Raw genomic sequence first — 18,588 nt, forward strand, 5'->3', positions numbered from 1 at the left:
ATGGCCGGTAACCAAATTGGCCGGTGAGTGAAAAAGTTAATTTCAAACCCTGTATATAAATATATGATATACAGTATATATCTCAAAATGATTGCTAAGGACAATTCAGTATGGCTGAATATTGGTAGGGACATGTCATTCCACGCTCTTGGTCTGAGAGTTGCACACACACACTTCAGAGACGGCAGAGAAACGAGTGCATGAACTCACTCGGACCCTCGTCCATAATCACAGCCTTCTTCTTCTTCTTCTTCTTGTTCATGTTGCCGTCCAGCCCAGCTTTAGAGTTCGGCATGCTCTTCTTCACGTTCTGAGGGTTCCTCTCGCCCTCGTAGCCCTGGATATACAACAGCCATGTGTGGAGTAAAGACGTGTTTTACTTGTGTAAAGCAACAAAAATTGTTTGGGATTTTCAGTCAGAGGCTCCTTAAGACTTTGTTTTGGATGAAGTACAGGCCGAGTTTTTGTCTTTTGTTAATCATTCACTCATTTCTTTTTAATTATGGTGTCATTTAACAATGGTGTCGTCCGTACGCGGAAAACTCAAAGGAAAAACTTCTCCGTTTTGAGCACATCGTTGTCGTGTAAACGTACGCTTAGTGTGGGTACACTGCAAAAAGTGCTTTTCTTACTTGTATTTTTGTCTTGTTTCCAGTCCAAATATCTAAAAATTCTTAAATCAAGATGCATTTACTAGATGAGTAAAATGACATGAGATATTATGTCTTGTTTTCTGGGGATATAAATAAAAATTTAGAGAGTTGTTGCTTAAAACAAGCAAAATGATCTGCCAATGGGGTGAGAAAAATAATGTTCATTCAAACAGAAAAATAATGTTAATTCAAACAGAAAAATTATATTAATTCAGACATAAAAATAATGTTAATTCAAACAGAAAAATTATGTTAATTCAAACAGAAAAATAATATTAATTCAAACAGAAAAATAATATTAATTCAAACACAAAAATAATATTAATTCAAACAGAAAAATAATGTTAATTCAAACAGAAAAATAATATTAATTCAAACAGAAACAAGATTATTTTTCTGACCCCATTGGCAGATAATTTAGATTTTTTTAAGCAACAACTCTCTTAATTTTATTTATTTCCCCAGAAAACAAGACATAATATCTTATTGCATTTTACTCATCTAGTAAATGCATCTTGATTTAAGAATTTTTTAGATATTTGGACTAGAAACAAGACAAAAATACTGAGTAAGAAAAGCAGAATCTGAGCAATAATAACCCTGAGCTGACAGCTGTATTTTTATTGACTAATGTTTACAAAGATTAATAAATACTGTTATAAATGTATTGATCATGTTAATGCATTAACTAAACGTCCACTAATGGGCCTTACTATACAATAAAACGGTAATAAACCAATAATAAACCAATCATTTTTTATTATAGAAACGGTAATAAACCAGGTAAAATCGGTAAGACTTCACAGGTGATTTGTGGTTTTGTTAGTGTGGGTAATAATCCAGCAGAATCTGAGCTTGTGATGAATGTGTTTGGTCTCGGTGTGATTAATAAAGAATGATAATCACACCTTGACGAAGAAGGTCCTCTCGATGCGCTTGTCCTCCTTCTTCCTGGAGAGCCAGCGTTCGCACAGGAACATGTAAACCTCCTCCGTGTCCGTGTCCACCAGCTCCACCTGATCCAGGTACCAGTCGGCCCCGGCCCCGGAGTCATCGTGTCGGATCCGGATCTTAAACACCAGACCCAGATCCACCGCCTCAATGCTGAACTTATCCACCTATACACACACAACTGAGTGAGTCTGGAGCCGTGATGATTCTCAGCTAGAACATCTTTATTCACCAAACCGCAAACCATGAGGTTCTTCCTCAGTGTTTCTGTCACGTTTTCCAGCACAAATATCTAAACATTCTTAAATCAAGATACATTTACTGGAGAAGAAGCGAAATCACTGAAGATATTAAGTCTGGATCATGAATCAAAATGAGTTAAAACAAGAACAAATATCTGTCAATGGAGTCAGAAATATAAACTTAATTCAAAGTGAAAACGGTATTATTTTTCTGACTCCATTGTCAGATATTTGTTCTTGTTTTCAGGACAAACTCACTTCATTTTGATTCATTATCCAGTCTTAATATCTTCAGTCATTTCGCTTCTTCTCCAGTAAAGGTCTCTGTGTTTAGATATTGTGTGTGTGTGTGTGTGTGTGTGTGTGTGTGTGTGTGTGTGTGTGTGTGTGTGTGTGTGTGTGTGTGAGTGTGAGAGAGAGAGTGTGTGTGTGAGAGAGAGAGTGTGTGAGAGAGAGAGTGTGTGTGAGAGAGAGAGAGGGTGTGTGTGTGTGAGAGAGAGAGTGTGTGTGTACATATACACACAGTAGTGTCTAAAATCTATGTGGGAATATTTGTTTTTAATGATCCTAAAAGTTCGATCAAACCATGAAAATATGAGGACATTTTATTTATAAGTATTTTTTTATATATTTTAAATATGAGGAAAGAACAAAACACTAAACTTGGTTAAGGAATTTATCTGACAACATTATTTGGCAAACTACAGCTTCAGGTTTTATTTTACTGTGCAAAAAAAAAAGCATTTGAAACAAAGCAAACACTGACTACAACATAATCAGTTATTAATATTTCATCGGTTCTCTGAATTGTATTTGCATGTGTTCATAATTTCTTTGAAAGACAGTCCGGACAAAAATTATTCTGTCATGTTTCATTGCATTATTATCGCAAATAAAACAGTCGACTCCAGGCACGACTACGCTGTATTACTACAAAATGTTGAAGAGATTATGAATAATAACTGTGTGAGTTCAGCTTCAGGACTCACGGCTCCTCTCTCAAACTTGTTGCTGCTGCTCTCAGACTTGCTGAGCTTTCGTTCTCCGGTGTCTCCCAGATCCCCGTACACCGTCAGGAAGACGTTAGCGTCGGTTCCGGCGCCGTACATGTCACCCGTCCTCACCGTTACTGTGTACGTGTGAGCTGAAGAGAGAGGCAGAACACACACACACACACACACACACACACACACACACACACACAACATCAGCACTGGTGCGTTAGAGATGAACATCATTCTGCCAATAACTCAGTCTCAGTGACTACTTCGTTGAGAGGAGCTGTCAATCACAGCTGTCAATCATGACGTCACATTCCCGTTTTTATAGAATCAAATAACTAACTAAGACCAAACTTATTTCTAAAAACACTTAAACTTAAACCAGCATGATCAAAACTACCTAAAATGACGGAAAACATCTTTGGAAAAAACTTATTTGAAGTGTAATTTGATTGTTTAGTTTCCATCGCGTCCCATTAGACTACATGGGAGGGCGGGGCTTATGACCTATACTGGGACCAGCCACCAGGGGGCGATCGAGACGCTTCGGCTTCACTTTTCAGCACTTGTGCGGCACCAGAGCCCCTCTACGGAGAGCCTGGCCACTCCCTATTAAGTCCTATTGTACCGAATTTGGCTTGTAGTTCCACCAGAGTTCCACTGGGGGCGATCACCCATGAGTGCAGAATGAATGGGAGTCTATGGAGCTAGACGGCTAAATGTCTCTTTCAACCGATTGCCGTTGAGAAATCTCAGATTTGATTGTAGGTTTTGCAAGTTCAACATGGGTTATAGGTCGAAAGTTGAATGAACGAGTACTTATGTCCTTTCGATATCTTACAGGTTGAATTGTTGTTGCCCATATGCTAATGAACACTGATTAGTCAGTGAAGGACTGATTAGGACCAGAGATACCGCTTGATGTTCTTTTAAAACAACAAAACAAAAGCTCTTCTAGTGCGTGTGTTTACCTGTGTCAGCTGTGTTGTGTGTTTACCTGTGTCAGCTGTGTTGTGTGTTTGCCTGTCTCAGCTGTGTTGTGTGTTTACCTGTGTCAGCTGTGTTGTGTGTTTACCTGTGTCAGCTGTGTTGTGCAGTTACCTGTGTCAGCTGTGTTGTGCAGTTACCTGTGTCAGCTGTGTTGTGTGTTTGCCTGTGTCAGCTGTGTTGTGTAGTTACCTGTGTCAGCTGTGTTGTGTGTTTACCTGTGTCAGCTGTGTTGTGTGTTTACCTGTGTCAGCTGTGTTGTGTGTTTACCTGTGTCAGCTGTGTTGTGTAGTTACCTGTGTCAGCTGTGTTGTGTAGTTACCTGTGTCAGCTGTCTTGTGTGTTTACCTGTGTCAGCTGTGTTGTGTGTTTACCTGTGTCAGCTGTGTTGTGTGTTTACCTGTGTCAGCTGTGTTGTGTAGTTACCTGTGTCAGCTGTGTTGTGTGTTTACCTGTGTCAGCTGTGTTGTGTGTTTACCTGTGTCAGCTGTGTTGTGTTTACCTGTGTCAGCTGTGTTGTGTGTTTACCTGTGTCAGCTGTGTTGTGTGTTTACCTGTGTCAGCTGTGTTGTGTAGTTACCTGTGTCAGCTGTGTTGTGTAGTTACCTGTGTCAGCTGTCTTGTGTGTTTACCTGTGTCAGCTGTGTTGTGTGTTTACCTGTGTCAGCTGTGTTGTGTGTTTACCTGTGTCAGCTGTGTTGTGTAGTTACCTGTGTCAGCTGTGTTGTGTGTTTACCTGTGTCAGCTGTGTTGTGTGTTTACCTGTGTCAGCTGTGTTGTGTGTTTACCTGTGTCAGCTGTGTTGTGTGATAACCTGTGTCAGCTGTGTTGTGTGTTTACCTGTGTCAGCTGTGTTGTGTGTTTGCCTGTGTCAGCTGTGTTGTGTGTTTACCTGTGTCAGCTGTGTTGTGTGTTTACCTGTGTCAGCTGTGTTGTGTTTACCTGTGTCAGCTGTGTTGTGTGTTTACCTGTGTCAGCTGTGTTGTGTGTTTACCTGTGTCAGCTGTGTTGTGTAGTTACCTGTGTCAGCTGTGTTGTGTAGTTACCTGTGTCAGCTGTCTTGTGTGTTTACCTGTGTCAGCTGTGTTGTGTGTTTACCTGTGTCAGCTGTGTTGTGTGTTTACCTGTGTCAGCTGTGTTGTGTAGTTACCTGTGTCAGCTGTGTTGTGTGTTTACCTGTGTCAGCTGTGTTGTGTGTTTACCTGTGTCAGCTGTGTTGTGTGTTTACCTGTGTCAGCTGTGTTGTGTAGTTACCTGTGTCAGCTGTGTTGTGTAGTTACCTGTGTCAGCTGTCTTGTGTGTTTACCTGTGTCAGCTGTGTTGTGTGTTTACCTGTGTCAGCTGTGTTGTGTGTTTACCTGTGTCAGCTGTGTTGTGTAGTTACCTGTGTCAGCTGTGTTGTGTGTTTACCTGTGTCAGCTGTGTTGTGTGTTTACCTGTGTCAGCTGTGTTGTGTGTTTACCTGTGTCAGCTGTGTTGTGTGATAACCTGTGTCAGCTGTGTTGTGTGTTTACCTGTGTCAGCTGTGTTGTGTGTTTGCCTGTGTCAGCTGTGTTGTGTGTTTACCTGTGTCAGCTGTGTTGTGTGTTTACCTGTGTCAGCTGTGTTGTGTGTTTACCTGTGTCAGCTGTGTTGTGTAGTTACCTGTGTCAGCTGTGTTGTGTGTTTACCTGTGTCAGCTGTGTTGTGTGTTTACCTGTGTCAGCTGTGTTGTGTTTACCTGTGTCAGCTGTGTTGTGTGTTTACCTGTGTCAGCTGTGTTGTGTGTTTACCTGTGTCAGCTGTGTTGTGTAGTTACCTGTGTCAGCTGTGTTGTGTAGTTACCTGTGTCAGCTGTCTTGTGTGTTTACCTGTGTCAGCTGTGTTGTGTGTTTACCTGTGTCAGCTGTGTTGTGTGTTTACCTGTGTCAGCTGTGTTGTGTAGTTACCTGTGTCAGCTGTGTTGTGTGTTTACCTGTGTCAGCTGTGTTGTGTGTTTACCTGTGTCAGCTGTGTTGTGTGTTTACCTGTGTCAGCTGTGTTGTGTGATAACCTGTGTCAGCTGTGTTGTGTGTTTACCTGTGTCAGCTGTGTTGTGTGTTTGCCTGTGTCAGCTGTGTTGTGTGTTTACCTGTGTCAGCTGTGTTGTGTAGTTACCTGTGTCGGCTGTGTTGTGTAGTTACCCGTGTCGGCTGTGTTGTGTGTTTACCTGTGTCGGCTGTGTTGTGTGTTTACCTGTGTCAGCTGTGTTGTGTGTTTACACACAATACATTGCAGATATGCTCACTGAATATAAACCCAACAGATCACTCAGATCATTAGGATCATATCAGCTAGAAATACCAAGGGTTCATTCTAAACATGGTGAGTCTGCTTTTAGCTATTATGCCAGCCACAGCTGGAACCAGCTTCCAGAAGAGATCAGATGTGCTCCTACAGTGGTCACATTCAAATCCAGACTCAAAACACTTCTGTTTAGCTGTGCATTTACTGAATGAGCACTGTGCCGCTGTTCGTCCGACTGTTTGTACTGTACTGTATTTTACTCTATTTTTCTAAATTGTTTTAATTATTCTTATTTCTTTTAATTATTTTAATTTCTCCTATGTCAGCAGGGCATTTAGCCCGAAACTGTAAATGCCCACTCAGAAGGTGATAATGTGAAAGTGATTAATGTGGGTTTGAAAGTAGAACAGTATTTAAATGACGATATTAAAGTTTTCGTCTGAGAAAGAATGTGAACGCAGTGCTAAAGTGCTAAAGAAAGTGAAAAGAACGTGTGAGTAAATGAGGGAGAAAAGAAAGTTAAAGGAAAGTTGATAGATGGAAGTCGTAAGAAGATTGAAGGTTAAAAGAAGGTTGAAAGATTTAAGTCTTAAGGGAATCCTTTGAAAGAAAGATCCATAATAAATATTCTTTTTTATTTTTTAAAAGTACTGTATTTTATTTTATTTTTCTAAACTGTTTTAATTATTCTTATTTCTTTTCATTATTTTAATTTCTTCTATGTAAAGCACTTTGAATTGCCATTGTGTATGAAATGTGCTATATAAATAAACTTGCCTTGCCTTGCCTTGCCTTGCCTTTACCTGTGTCAGCTGTGTTGTGTGTTTGCCTGTGTCAGCTGTGTTGTGTGTTTACCTGTGTCAGCTGTGTTGTGTGTTTACCTGTGTCAGCTGTGCTGTGTGTTTACCTGTGTCAGCTGTGTTGTGTGTTTACCTGTGTCAGCTGTGTTGTGTAGTTACCTGTGTCAGCTGTGTTGTGTGTTTACCTGTGTCAGCTGTGTTGTGTGTTTTTTTAAAAAAAATTTTTTACCTTTACTTTTACAGGCAAGTCATTAAGAACAAGTTCTTATTTACAATGGCGGCCTGATACCGGTTTACCTGTGTCAACTGTGTTGTGTAGTTACCTGTGTCAGCTGTGTTGTGTGTTTACCTGTGTCAGCTGTGTTGTGTGTTTGCCTGTGTCAGCTGTGTTGTGTAGTTACCTGTGTCAGCTGTGTTGTGTGTTTGCCTGTGTCAGCTGTGTTGTGTGTTTGCCTGTGTCAGCTGTGTTGTGTAGTTACCTGTGTCAGCTGTGTTGTGTAGTTACCTGTGTCAGCTGTGTTGTGCAGTTACCTGTGTCAGCTGTGTTGTGTATTTACCTGTGTCAGCTGTGTTGTGTGTTTACCTGTGTCAGCTGTGTTGTGTGTTTACCTGTGTCAGCTGTGTTGTCGATGCCTCGAGAGAAAAGAAAGTGCAGAGCGCGAAAGCACCAAAGTGACTGAAGGATTGCCGTAAAGCAGTATCTCTGGTCGTACGATGTGTATGACGTCACTGACATTTTAAAAGACTTTTTAAAGCAAATAAGTGACTCTAAAAAATCTAACACCCAGCAATGTGTAATTTCTTTGCATCTCCTTTCGAATACAACATTCAAATTACTAGACAAAAAATGATATCCTGAGAAAAGTGGATTTTGAGGGGTATAGCGCCATAGACCTCCATTCATTCTGCACTCGTCCTGTGAGCACCCTCATGTGGAGCCAGAGTGGAACTGCAACCAGTTCAGAAGCCAGAAGTTTACTGAGAGTGGAACTTCTCCCCTTATTAGACATTCTCTGGCGGCACGCTTGATTAAAACTAGTGTGAAGAAGTGAGAGCTGGTAGTAAAGTGTCAGTGATGACATACTCTCGAGAGCGTCCTCCACCTCGATCTCGCTGTGTTTGAGCGTGCCGTCTCTCAGAAGCTTCTCCGTGATGATGTCCGACGGCACCAGCTCTCTCACCGTCTCTCCATCGTCCTCGGACCGGGCCAGCCAGCGCTCGCAGGGGAAGATGGTGGTCTCCGAACCCTGGACAAACACACCGCTCACAACGCTGATCTTCTCTAATACTGATAGATATAACCTGTTAATTTTAAAGGAGTACTTCACCCAAAAATAAAAATTAGCCCATAATTTACTCAGTTTATGTGCACGTCTTCTTATCGGATAAAACAATGATCCACCTCAATATGTTTTTAATGCACATTTATGAGCGTTTCCATCCAGCGATGTCCCAAAATGTGCACAAAAATAGGCGGGTGGAAGCGTAGCCTAACTTAAGTTACCTTTCCTTTTCTTAAAAGTCTTCTGATTTCCACTCTGTCCAGATGCCAGCCGGGGTTCGTCCCTTTGTTATCGTGTCCGATGCGGATCTTCTCCATGATGTCTCCAATGTCTTCCAGCTTCGCAGAGAGACACAGAACAACACCGACTGAGACTTAATCATAATGGACAACTAGATAAAAAGAAGTTTGTAGACAAGCTTTAAGTTGGCTTGAGAAAGCAGCCAGAAAGTTTGAAGTAGTTTTAGTTTTACTTAAGTAGAAGTTTCAAAAGGCAGATTTTTTAAGAGAGCGATAGATAGATGCTAGGGTGGTTGCTAGGGTGTTGCTATGCGTTTAGTAGGGTGCTCTGGGTGGTATCCAGGGTGTTGCTATGCTGTTGCTAGGGTACTTGGGGTGGTGGCTAAGGTGTTGCTATGCGGTTGCTAAGGTATTCTGAGTAGTTGCTAGGGCGTTGCTATGCAGTTGCTAAGGTATTCTGAGTGGTTGCTAGGTGAGTGGTTGCTAGGGTGTTGCTATGCGGTTGCTAGGTATTGTGAGTGGTTGCTAGGGTGTTGCTATGTGTTTGCTAGGGTACTGGGGTGGTTGCTACTGTGTTGCTATGTGGTTGCTAAGGAGTTTCTATGCAGTAGGGTGCTCAAGGTAGTATTTATGGTATATTACTGGTATTTACTATAAATTATTTATCCATGCACATCATAATTATTGTGTTAAATTCATGTTCCTGGTAATCTTGAATAAGAATAAGTTCCTCTTGCAGCATCTCTCCTCTCCTCTGATGACGAGGGCGGGGCAACCTGTCACTCACATGAGATCCACCAATAGCAAACCACAACCATCCAATCAATTCCCCACAAACAAAATCAAGCCCCGCCCACATTTGTTCTTGTTCCGCGTTTCACTCGGATATACGGCATAATAGGGAAGAAAAGACCTGCTCAACTTTAACACTGATGGTAGACGCTCACCTCCACTATGAACATGTCTTCTGCTGATCTCTCAAATGCCAAGCGTCTCTCTCTCTTGTTGACGCACAGGTACTTCTGCTGCGTTGCTAGGCCCTTCTGACCGTACAGGACTATGAAGACGTTCGCGTCCGTCCCCGCGGCGAAGACGTCGCTCGTGAAGGTGGTTATCTCATAGGGAACGACTACAGGTGAAGGACAGGGTGAACAGAAACACATTCAAATAAATTTGAATATGAGACTTAATATCTTCAGTCAATGCATTTTGGTTTAAGTATGTTTAGATATTTGTGCTGTAAAACAAGACAGAAACACTGAGGAAGAAAGTAGGGTTGGGAAACGAAAATCGATTCCAATTCTAGGATCCAATACTTGAGGTTAGGAATTAAATACTTGTTATAAAATAAAAATTTGTGTGCATTTCAATATGACTTTAAACCATTCAAGCGATAGACAACTCACATAAAATGTGCTTTTAATGTGGTTTTAAACCATTCAACTGTTTTCTGTGCTGCAGGCGTGGGTATCAGTATATTGGATCCGTGCAGCTCTTAAAGTGACAGCAGCCTAATATTCCTGCTGCCGTCTCTATAATAACACTAATATTCCTGCCGCCGTCTCTATAATAACACTAATATTCCTGCTGCCGTCTCTATAATAACACTAATATTCCTGCCGCCGTCTCTATAATAACACTAATATTCCTGCTGCCGTCTCTATAATAACACTAATATTCCTGCCGCCGTCTCTATAATAACACTAATATTCCTGCTGCCGTCTCTATAATAACAATAATATTCCTGCTGCCGTCTCTATAATAACACTAATATTCCTGCCGCCGTCTCTATAATAACACTAATATTCCTGCCGCCGTCTCTATAATAACACTAATATTCCTGCTGCCGTCTCTATAATAACACTAATATTCCTGTTGCCGTCTCTATAATAACACTAATATTCCTGTTGCCGTCTCTATAATAACACTAATATTCCTGTTGCCGTCTCTATAATAACACTAATATTCCTGTTGCCGTCTCTATAATAACACTAATATTCCTGTTGCCGTCTCTATAATAACACTAATATTCCTGCTGCCGTCTCTATAATAACACTAATATTCCTGCTGCCGTCTCTATAATAACACTAATATTCCTGCTGCCGTCTCTATAATAACACTAATATTCCTGCTGCCGTCTCTATAATAACACTAATATTCCTGCTGCCGTCTCTATAATAACACTAATATTCCTGTTGCCGTCTCTATAATAACACTAATATTCCTGCTGCCGTCTCTATAATAACACTAATATTCCTGCTGCCGTCTCTATAATAACACTAATATTCCTGTTGCCGTCTCTATAATAACACTAATATTCCTGCTGCCGTCTCTATAATAACACTAATATTCCTGTTGCCGTCTCTATAATAACACTAATATTCCTGCTGCCGTCTCTATAATAACACTAATATTCCTGTTGCCGTCTCTATAATAACACTAATATTCCTGCTGCCGTCTCTATAATAACACTAAACAAACATCAAAAGACAAAAAGAAAAGAATTCGTTCTTGACTGAATAACTTATGTAACTATATTTGTAATGTATATTTTATTTATAAAGAATATAGAAATAAGAAAGAAAGAAAATAAATGTATAAAGAAATAATTCAGTTTATTTTTTCATTTGATTACAGTTTCTGTACCGGAATACTCAAAAATCTTAAAACACTTCATTTCAATCGTATATGTGTTCAGCTGTATTTATTTGTTGCGATTGCTCATTTTTTTATTTGTTCTTTTTAAATTACTGAGTGTTTACTCGTCTTAAATAATGCTTGAAATGTGTTTTAGTTCGGCTAGTTTTTTTTCTATGGTATTTTTAAACCACAGGCAAAAGTTTCTTGTGTAAGTGTTTTTAGACTATTGATTTTTGTTCACAATGTTCAGCTACAATTTAATGTTTTGCAATAAGACTAAATGTGAATGATATCTTAGGGTTTTTATAACCATATTGGAACCGAAATTCAAATTCAAATGATACCCAACCCTAGAAGAAAGTCATTTTTTTGCAGTGCATCTGTTTCTAATAGGGATATATCAATATATCGTGTCACAATATATCGCAATACAAAAATGCAACAATATGTATCGAGGATAGTGACAATATGTATCGTGGATAGTTTACCCAAAATAAAAATTACTGTGTGAGACAAAATTCACAGTTTCCAGAGTTTTAGTGTCAGAACTACATTAAACTACTATATATAATGTTGATTATAATGTATAATAATGCAATGGGAGAATAATTCTGTTTTCAGCTTCAGAATCATGAATATGTTTATTCTGGTGTCTCTATTGTCCAGTGCTTTGGGTTTCAGCACCAAGTCCAAACCTATTAATTTACACACCCAAATTTAGCATTTTAATCAACAGTTCATTTTTTGTTACCCAATTATCATACGTCTCGGAGTATCGCAATAATATCGTATTGTGAGTTCAGTATCGTTATATGTATCGAACTGTGACATCATGAGGGTATCGTTACAACCCTAGTTTCTAATCAGCTAAACAGTGTTAATGGAAGCATTGGACGAGTAAATGAATCTCTTTCTCGTCTCTTACATGGTGTGTAAAGCTCAGTCTGCAGCTCGGCGGGATACAGATCTCGGACGACGGCTCCGTCATCTTCTCCTCGGTCCAGCCAGCGTCCGCATGGGAAGCGAAGTCTCTGTCCTTGAGAAGGAGCGTCAATCTCCACCCAGTCCAGGAACCAACCCGCCGAGCCTCCTGAAACACACACACATCCGTGATACCGGCCGGAATGTTCCCGGGATACTCCAGTCATGCTTTAGCCAGAAGTGCAAAGAGTAATATGTATATATAAAAGCACTATATCATTTAATTTGATATATTAAACAATATTATTGAGCTGCCTGCATTGACATCATTATATGAGAACAGGGGCCGGTTTCACAAAGCTATTTTAGACCGGTCTATAGAGTTAGGCAAGTCTAAATTTTGCTCATAGACTAGGCTAATGCAAGTTAGACTGTTTCACAAAAATAAAGACTGACTAAAAAAATTAGACCCCTTACCCCCAGGCTAACTCAGGTCTAAGACTCTATGTTACCTTGGCAACCAGCAGTAACAATCAGTTACATTACAAACAGCCAAAAGAAAAGGGAAAATGGCTCATAATTTAAACATTTCTTCTTGTTACTACATTCTCCGCTAAATGTCCCAAGTAAAATGTCAAGTCAAGTCAAGTATATTTGTATAGCGCTTTTCACAATACAGATTGTATCAAAGCAGCTTCACAGTATTAAATTAAAATAATACAACAAGGTTTGTTTCTAGTGGAATTTATTGATTGATAAAATTAAATTAAATATCCCCAAAATATCCCCAACTGAGCAAGCCAAAGGCAACAGTGGCAAGGAACCGAAAAACTCCATCAAGTGACCTAATGGTGTCCTAAAACTCCATCAGGTGACCTAATGGTGTCCTAAAACTCCATCAGGTGACCTAATGGTGTCCTAAAACTCCATCAGGTGACCTAATGGAGAAAAAAAACCTTGGGAGAACCCAGGCTCAGTCGGGGGCCAGTTCTCCTCTGGCATTTATGAGCTAGAGGCCGGATTGTAGTTTGATATGTAGGATTATATGAATGCCTGGCTGAAGAGATGCGACTTTAATCTAGTTTTAAACTGGGAGAGCGAGTCTGAGCAACGAACAGTATCAGGAAGACTATTCCAGAGTTTTGGAGCCAAATGTGAAAATGCTCTCCCTCCTTTGGTGGTTCTGGATATCCTAGGTATGACCAAAAGCCTTGAATTTAGTGATCTTAAAGAGCGCGATGGATTATAGGGTGATAGAAGATCCGTTAAATAGACTGGAGCTAAGCCGTTTAGGGCTTTATAAGTCAGTAGCAATACCTTGTAATTAATACGGAGCTTTATAGGTAACCAATGCAGTGATGATAAAATCGGTGTTATATGATCATATTTTCTTGATCTCGTAAGAACTCTAGCGGCGGCATTTTGGACTAACTGTAGCTTGTTTATTGAGGATGCAGGACAACCAGCTAATAAGGCAATAATCCAGTCTCGAGGACATGGATGCATGAACTAACTTTTCTGCATCAGAAACTGATAGAAAGTAGTTTTCAAAAGACAGGTTGCAATCGAGTATGACACCCAGGTCTTTTACTGTAGAGGATAAAGTAACAGGACATCCTATGATGTTAAAGTTGTATTGTGCGAGGTTTTGTGGGCGGTTTTTTGAACCGATAAGTATTACCTCTGTCTTATCTGGATTTAATAAAAGAATTACGCGTCATCCAATCTTTTATATCTTTAACACACTCTGTCAATTTGGATAATTTAGCGTTTTCATCCGGCCGTGATGAAATATATATTTGAGTGTCGAAAAATGTCCTTGTAACTGTTATACTCCTCCAACAAACACATATCTTCTGCTGGGGTAAACTGCACTGAGCGGTTGAATGCGCTTACTCGATCCACAATGGTTTTTTGTTTTGAAAAGTGTCTTATTTTACCCAGAATGCATTGCAGTGTAATCCTACTTAAGATAGTCAGAGTCTTAAGTGCTTTGTGCAACGGTCTGATTTAGATGTCTATCTGAAGTCTCACTATCTACTATATCTAAGCCTTAGTCAAAGTCTATCTTTGTGAAACCGGCCCCTGAACTGAGCTGGACGATGACATCACGGTTTTCTCCAGAGCGGCTTTATATATATATATATATATAAATGAACTAAATTAATAACTTTTTTACAATGGAAATTAATCACCTGGACTGTGACACTATTTTCTTCAAGACACAAACTCTGTTGCATTATTTTCCTGTTATCTCAGTAAAGCTGCTTTGAAACACTCTGTATTGTAAAAAACCCTGTATAAATAAATGTGACTTGACTTGACATTTGTTAAAGTGCATTTAAGATGCAGATGGAAGACCAGTCAGTGCAAATATAACGGGTACATACACATAATATTTCAGATGATATCTTCAGCTTAAAGTCTTAATTTGATCTCAGTTTCTCCTCACTGTTGTCTAGGAACGTTAGAGGATCATTTGTGGTGCATTTCCTGTGTGTTGATGATGTACAACAAGAACAACAGTGGCCATTAAGAGTGTTTCTGTAAAGTTGCCAGGCAAACTAACACCAGACAGGTGACGAACGGTTTGCAAGCAGTCGAGCGAATCCTGTCTGAATCCCAGCTGTCACTCACGCTGCGCTCAAGTCCTGCTGGGAGGTTCGTATTTACGAGTTGGGAAGTCGGAGTAAGATGGCGGAGCACCTTCTCTTAAAGGGGCGGTTGATTATGATTTTACTTTTCTAACTTTAGTTAGTGTGTAATGTTGCTGTTTGAGCATAAACAACATCTGCAAAATTACGATGCTCAAAGGTCAATGCAAAGGGAGATATTTGCTTTTACAGATATTGCTCTTTAAGGACTACAACAAACGGCTGGTAGGAACTACAACGAGCTTCTTCCTGGGTGACATCACAAACCTTAAAATTTACATAAACCCCGCCCCCAGGAACACACAACACAGAGGTGAGGCCATGTTGGGCTGCTTTAGAGAAGAGGAAGAGTTGCTGTCACTGTTTTTTACACCCCGGAAAAAGTTTGCCCTAACTTAATGCTGATGAACTTGGAGAAGTTAAAATATATTTTGAACACTGTTCCTGAACATTATAACCTCAGCGTTTGTCTGTGCGCTGCACATTTTACGGAGAACAGCTTCCAGAAGAGAGTATATGCAGGCTATACGCACAAAAGCTTCTCCGGAGAGACGGAGCCGTTCCAAATATGTCGGGACAATCTGTCGTTTATGGATCAAAACTTGTAAGTAAGTGTTATTAATTGTAGTTGTGTTTTCTATTAACAGTTTCAATTATAAGCTTTATGTAGTTGCTACTGTAACTATGATGTAAACTGTGATGGAAAAAATTATCGTTTCCAAACTGTTAATATCATTTAGTCATATGTTTTCTGTGAGGGTCTCTTACAGCTGAAGGGACATGAAAGGAGGAGTCAAGAATGTCAGAAACCTGTATAAAATGTCTATGTTCATTTGAGTCCACTAGGTCATTCTGTTTCACAGCTGGGTGGCTGCGGCTGTGAAAAGAATCCTCAAAGAATAAACCTTTTCTCTTTAAAACAATTTTGCCTCTTGAAAGTTTCTTACACCTTTTGATGCTGTTTTTATTAATCTCTGAAAATTGCTTTTACAAGTGAACACCGCTCTCCTGCTAACTAACATTACAGTATTGATGTAGTGTTTACTGGAGCTTTTGTAAGAATGTTCATGAGCCCTTAGGAAAATTAACCATCATTTTGTAATTACTGTTTGTATTAGCATAGTTTTCCGACAAATATGATTAAATGGTGGATAGCATTAGAGAAGAAATATTAGATATTTCTATCTTTCTTATATTTCTATAAGAAAATTACATTAAAAAAAACATTCCACTCTGAAACGTCTTGTGAAATCCGTGCTTGAAATCCGTTCAGCACGATCCTCGTCCGTTAACATTGTCAGGGTCTGAATCGGGCTCGAAATGGTTTGGAATTGATGCCATCGTTAATATTTACATCTGAGCAGAGCTTGCGGTTATGAAGGGGTGGGACATTTCCCGAACACACGCTAAGCGCTGTCAATTACAACACAATGGGCCAGCTAACCAATCACATCACATTTCGTATTTCGGAAGGAGGAGCTTCAGCGAAAACGACGCATTCAACCAGACTGGGGAGAGAGGAGCTGTAATAATGTAAAATATGTGAAAAATAATGCGTTTTTTGAAACAATCAAGCATGAAAACATATTCTAGTACATCCCAAAAACAAAATCAAGACTTCGTAAAAGGGTCCTTTTAATAACTACACAAGTTTTTCCAACTCTACTTCTAGAAAATGAAGAACAAAGAATGTGCATCAGGTGTGTTTTGCTTTTTATGTTTTAATTAACTTCTGAAAGCCACTGCAAACTTTATCGTTACATATTATATTGATGCACTGCTATTATATTTTGTGCAGGCAATTCATTTATTTTGTTGTAAATAAAAAAGCCTGAGAATGTAATTTGTCAAAAACCTATAAGTAACACACGTTTCTCACTAACCCTTGTAAACTGGTAAATCCCAAGCTTCCCACTGGTATTTCCGACTTTGTGTTGGAGTTCGTGTGCGATCAACTCGTAAACACGATCTTTCCGACATGACATGAACGCACCATCATGTGCTGTCGCTCACGTGTCACTCACCTCCTTCATCATGGCCGATTCTCAGTTTCTGGAGTTCTCCGAGATCTACGGCCTCCACGGTGAACTCGTCGATCATTCCCTTCTCAAACTTGTTTTTGTGTGATTTAGAGGCTTTCAGGTTGATGATTCCTGTTCATTTAATGCGAGAAGAAACCGAGAAAAGCCATTTAAATGATCAGAGGACGGTGTGAGGAACAGTTTCAGTATTTCACAGAAGTGTGTTTCGTCACCTGTGTCGTCATTCTCTCCAAACAGGATCGCAAACACATTGGCGTCTGTTCCTGCGTGTTTCTTCTCTCCTGTCTTGATCCTCAGTGTGTATGTTGTCGACATCGCTACAAACCAAAAATACGGAGAAGAAAAAAATAAAATAATAATGATCACTTAGTCAGATAGACTGGTCACAGTTAATTATATTTGCAGTTGATAAATATGATTTCTGTCTAGTTTTCCAAAACAATATCTTGATTTTTCTACACGTCAAACACGTCACAATATTCCTCATTTAAATAATGAATATGCAGAATAAAGGGGCGGGGCCTGGTTGGGTTGGTTAGTAGTGTGTTGAAACTAGTGGTTATGGTAATTGGGGGCGGGACATTTCCCAAACACACTCAAAGCGCTCGACCAATCACAACACACTGATCCAGCCGACCAATCAGAGCACAATGTGCTTTTCAGAAGGAGGGGCTTCATAGAGACAGGAAGTAAACAGAGCGTTACTGACAGACTGGGAAGAGAGCATAGACAGTATAAGAAATGGACAGAGTCATCTCATTGGAACTCAATTGAGGCAAGTGAAGCCCATTTTCAGCGATTTTTTAGGACTTCCGTTCCTGACGCGCAGACTCAAACTGAGCTTGACGACGTAGATGTGACGTGAGCAACCCGTCTGTCTTCTAGTGGCTGTGGCATGAGAAATCTGAATCATTCCCTTCCGAATCTTGCAGAGACGGAGATCGTGAGTAGGAGGTATCCACGAGCTAGGAGCAGGAGAAACTTTTGCTAGGTATTCTGATTAATTATTTGTCATTTTGCCTCCACATCTCCCCGATTGCGCGCGAGCTTCTCCTCCCGTCAATACGGTAATCTCTCTACTGTGCGACAGAGAGTCGTGTGGTTATGACGCAATCGTTAGCCTACTTTTACAAAAACTGTTTTCACGGGGCCATAACGTAAGCTACAAGGTAATGGAGCATTTTATACATTGTCGTGTTTCTTTAGAAATAAATAATGGACAAATGGAGTCTTCAAACGCCTCAGATGTAAAGTTATTCGCTGTCAAAGTGACGCCAAAATGAATGGGAGTCAATGGGATGCTAACAGCAGGTGAAGTTCTGCTACAAGATGGTGGCACGCGGCCGGCTTCAACTTCCGGTCGACTTCCTTCCCGCTTGGAAGAGAGGAGCCGCAACAATGGAGAATATGGGGAAATAATGCATGATTAGTAAAGCCAAAAAACTATTTCTTTCACCTTTCTGCTCCAATCCCAGTGTGGCCCCGGACTCCTCCTCATCCTCGTCCTTCCTCATGAAGGCCTCATCCACAGGGACGAGCTCTCGGGCAATCTGACCATCATCTTCATCAACCGCTAACCAGCGATTACAGGGGAAGTAATACCTGCAGCGTAACCCGATATGAAGCTGTGAGACGTGTTCATGGCCGTTCTGTGTATCGTGACCGGGGTTTAACATTAACACCCACAAACCCACCGAATGCAGGTAAATATCAACTGTGGCGAGTAATGCTGTCAAATCACAAGCCAATCTAGCATGTTTACTCACTTTACTGGAGAAGTTTGTGTAAGCCACATCTGCGCAGATTTAGCGCAAATACTCATGAGTCATCATGATATATTAAACACAGCGTATTGCACAGAATCTGCTCATATCTGGCTTGAACACTCACGTCATACGCAAGAAATAGCG

General features: G+C 40.2%; 1 protein-coding gene across 1 annotated transcript in view; it reads right to left on the reverse strand.

The window, feature by feature from the left end:
* loxhd1b (lipoxygenase homology PLAT domains 1b) overlaps nucleotides 1-18,588 on the reverse strand; it is a 65,785-nt gene that overhangs the window by 11,725 nt on the left and 35,472 nt on the right. Inside the window, exons 23-32 of the mRNA XM_082188852.1 lie at nucleotides 18,135-18,280; nucleotides 16,891-16,995; nucleotides 16,661-16,789; nucleotides 11,987-12,151; nucleotides 9,369-9,550; nucleotides 8,404-8,520; nucleotides 7,984-8,146; nucleotides 2,836-2,990; nucleotides 1,562-1,771; nucleotides 211-337 (exon numbers count right to left, since the gene is read on the reverse strand). Coding sequence (XP_082044978.1) covers nucleotides 211-337; nucleotides 1,562-1,771; nucleotides 2,836-2,990; nucleotides 7,984-8,146; nucleotides 8,404-8,520; nucleotides 9,369-9,550; nucleotides 11,987-12,151; nucleotides 16,661-16,789; nucleotides 16,891-16,995; nucleotides 18,135-18,280 — 1,499 coding nt within the window. The remainder of the gene's footprint in view (nucleotides 1-210; nucleotides 338-1,561; nucleotides 1,772-2,835; nucleotides 2,991-7,983; nucleotides 8,147-8,403; nucleotides 8,521-9,368; nucleotides 9,551-11,986; nucleotides 12,152-16,660; nucleotides 16,790-16,890; nucleotides 16,996-18,134; nucleotides 18,281-18,588) is intronic.

Source organism: Leuciscus leuciscus (genome assembly GCF_965113295.1).
Source record: "Leuciscus leuciscus genome assembly, chromosome: 13".
NCBI classification, from domain to species: domain Eukaryota; kingdom Metazoa; phylum Chordata; class Actinopteri; order Cypriniformes; family Leuciscidae; genus Leuciscus; species Leuciscus leuciscus.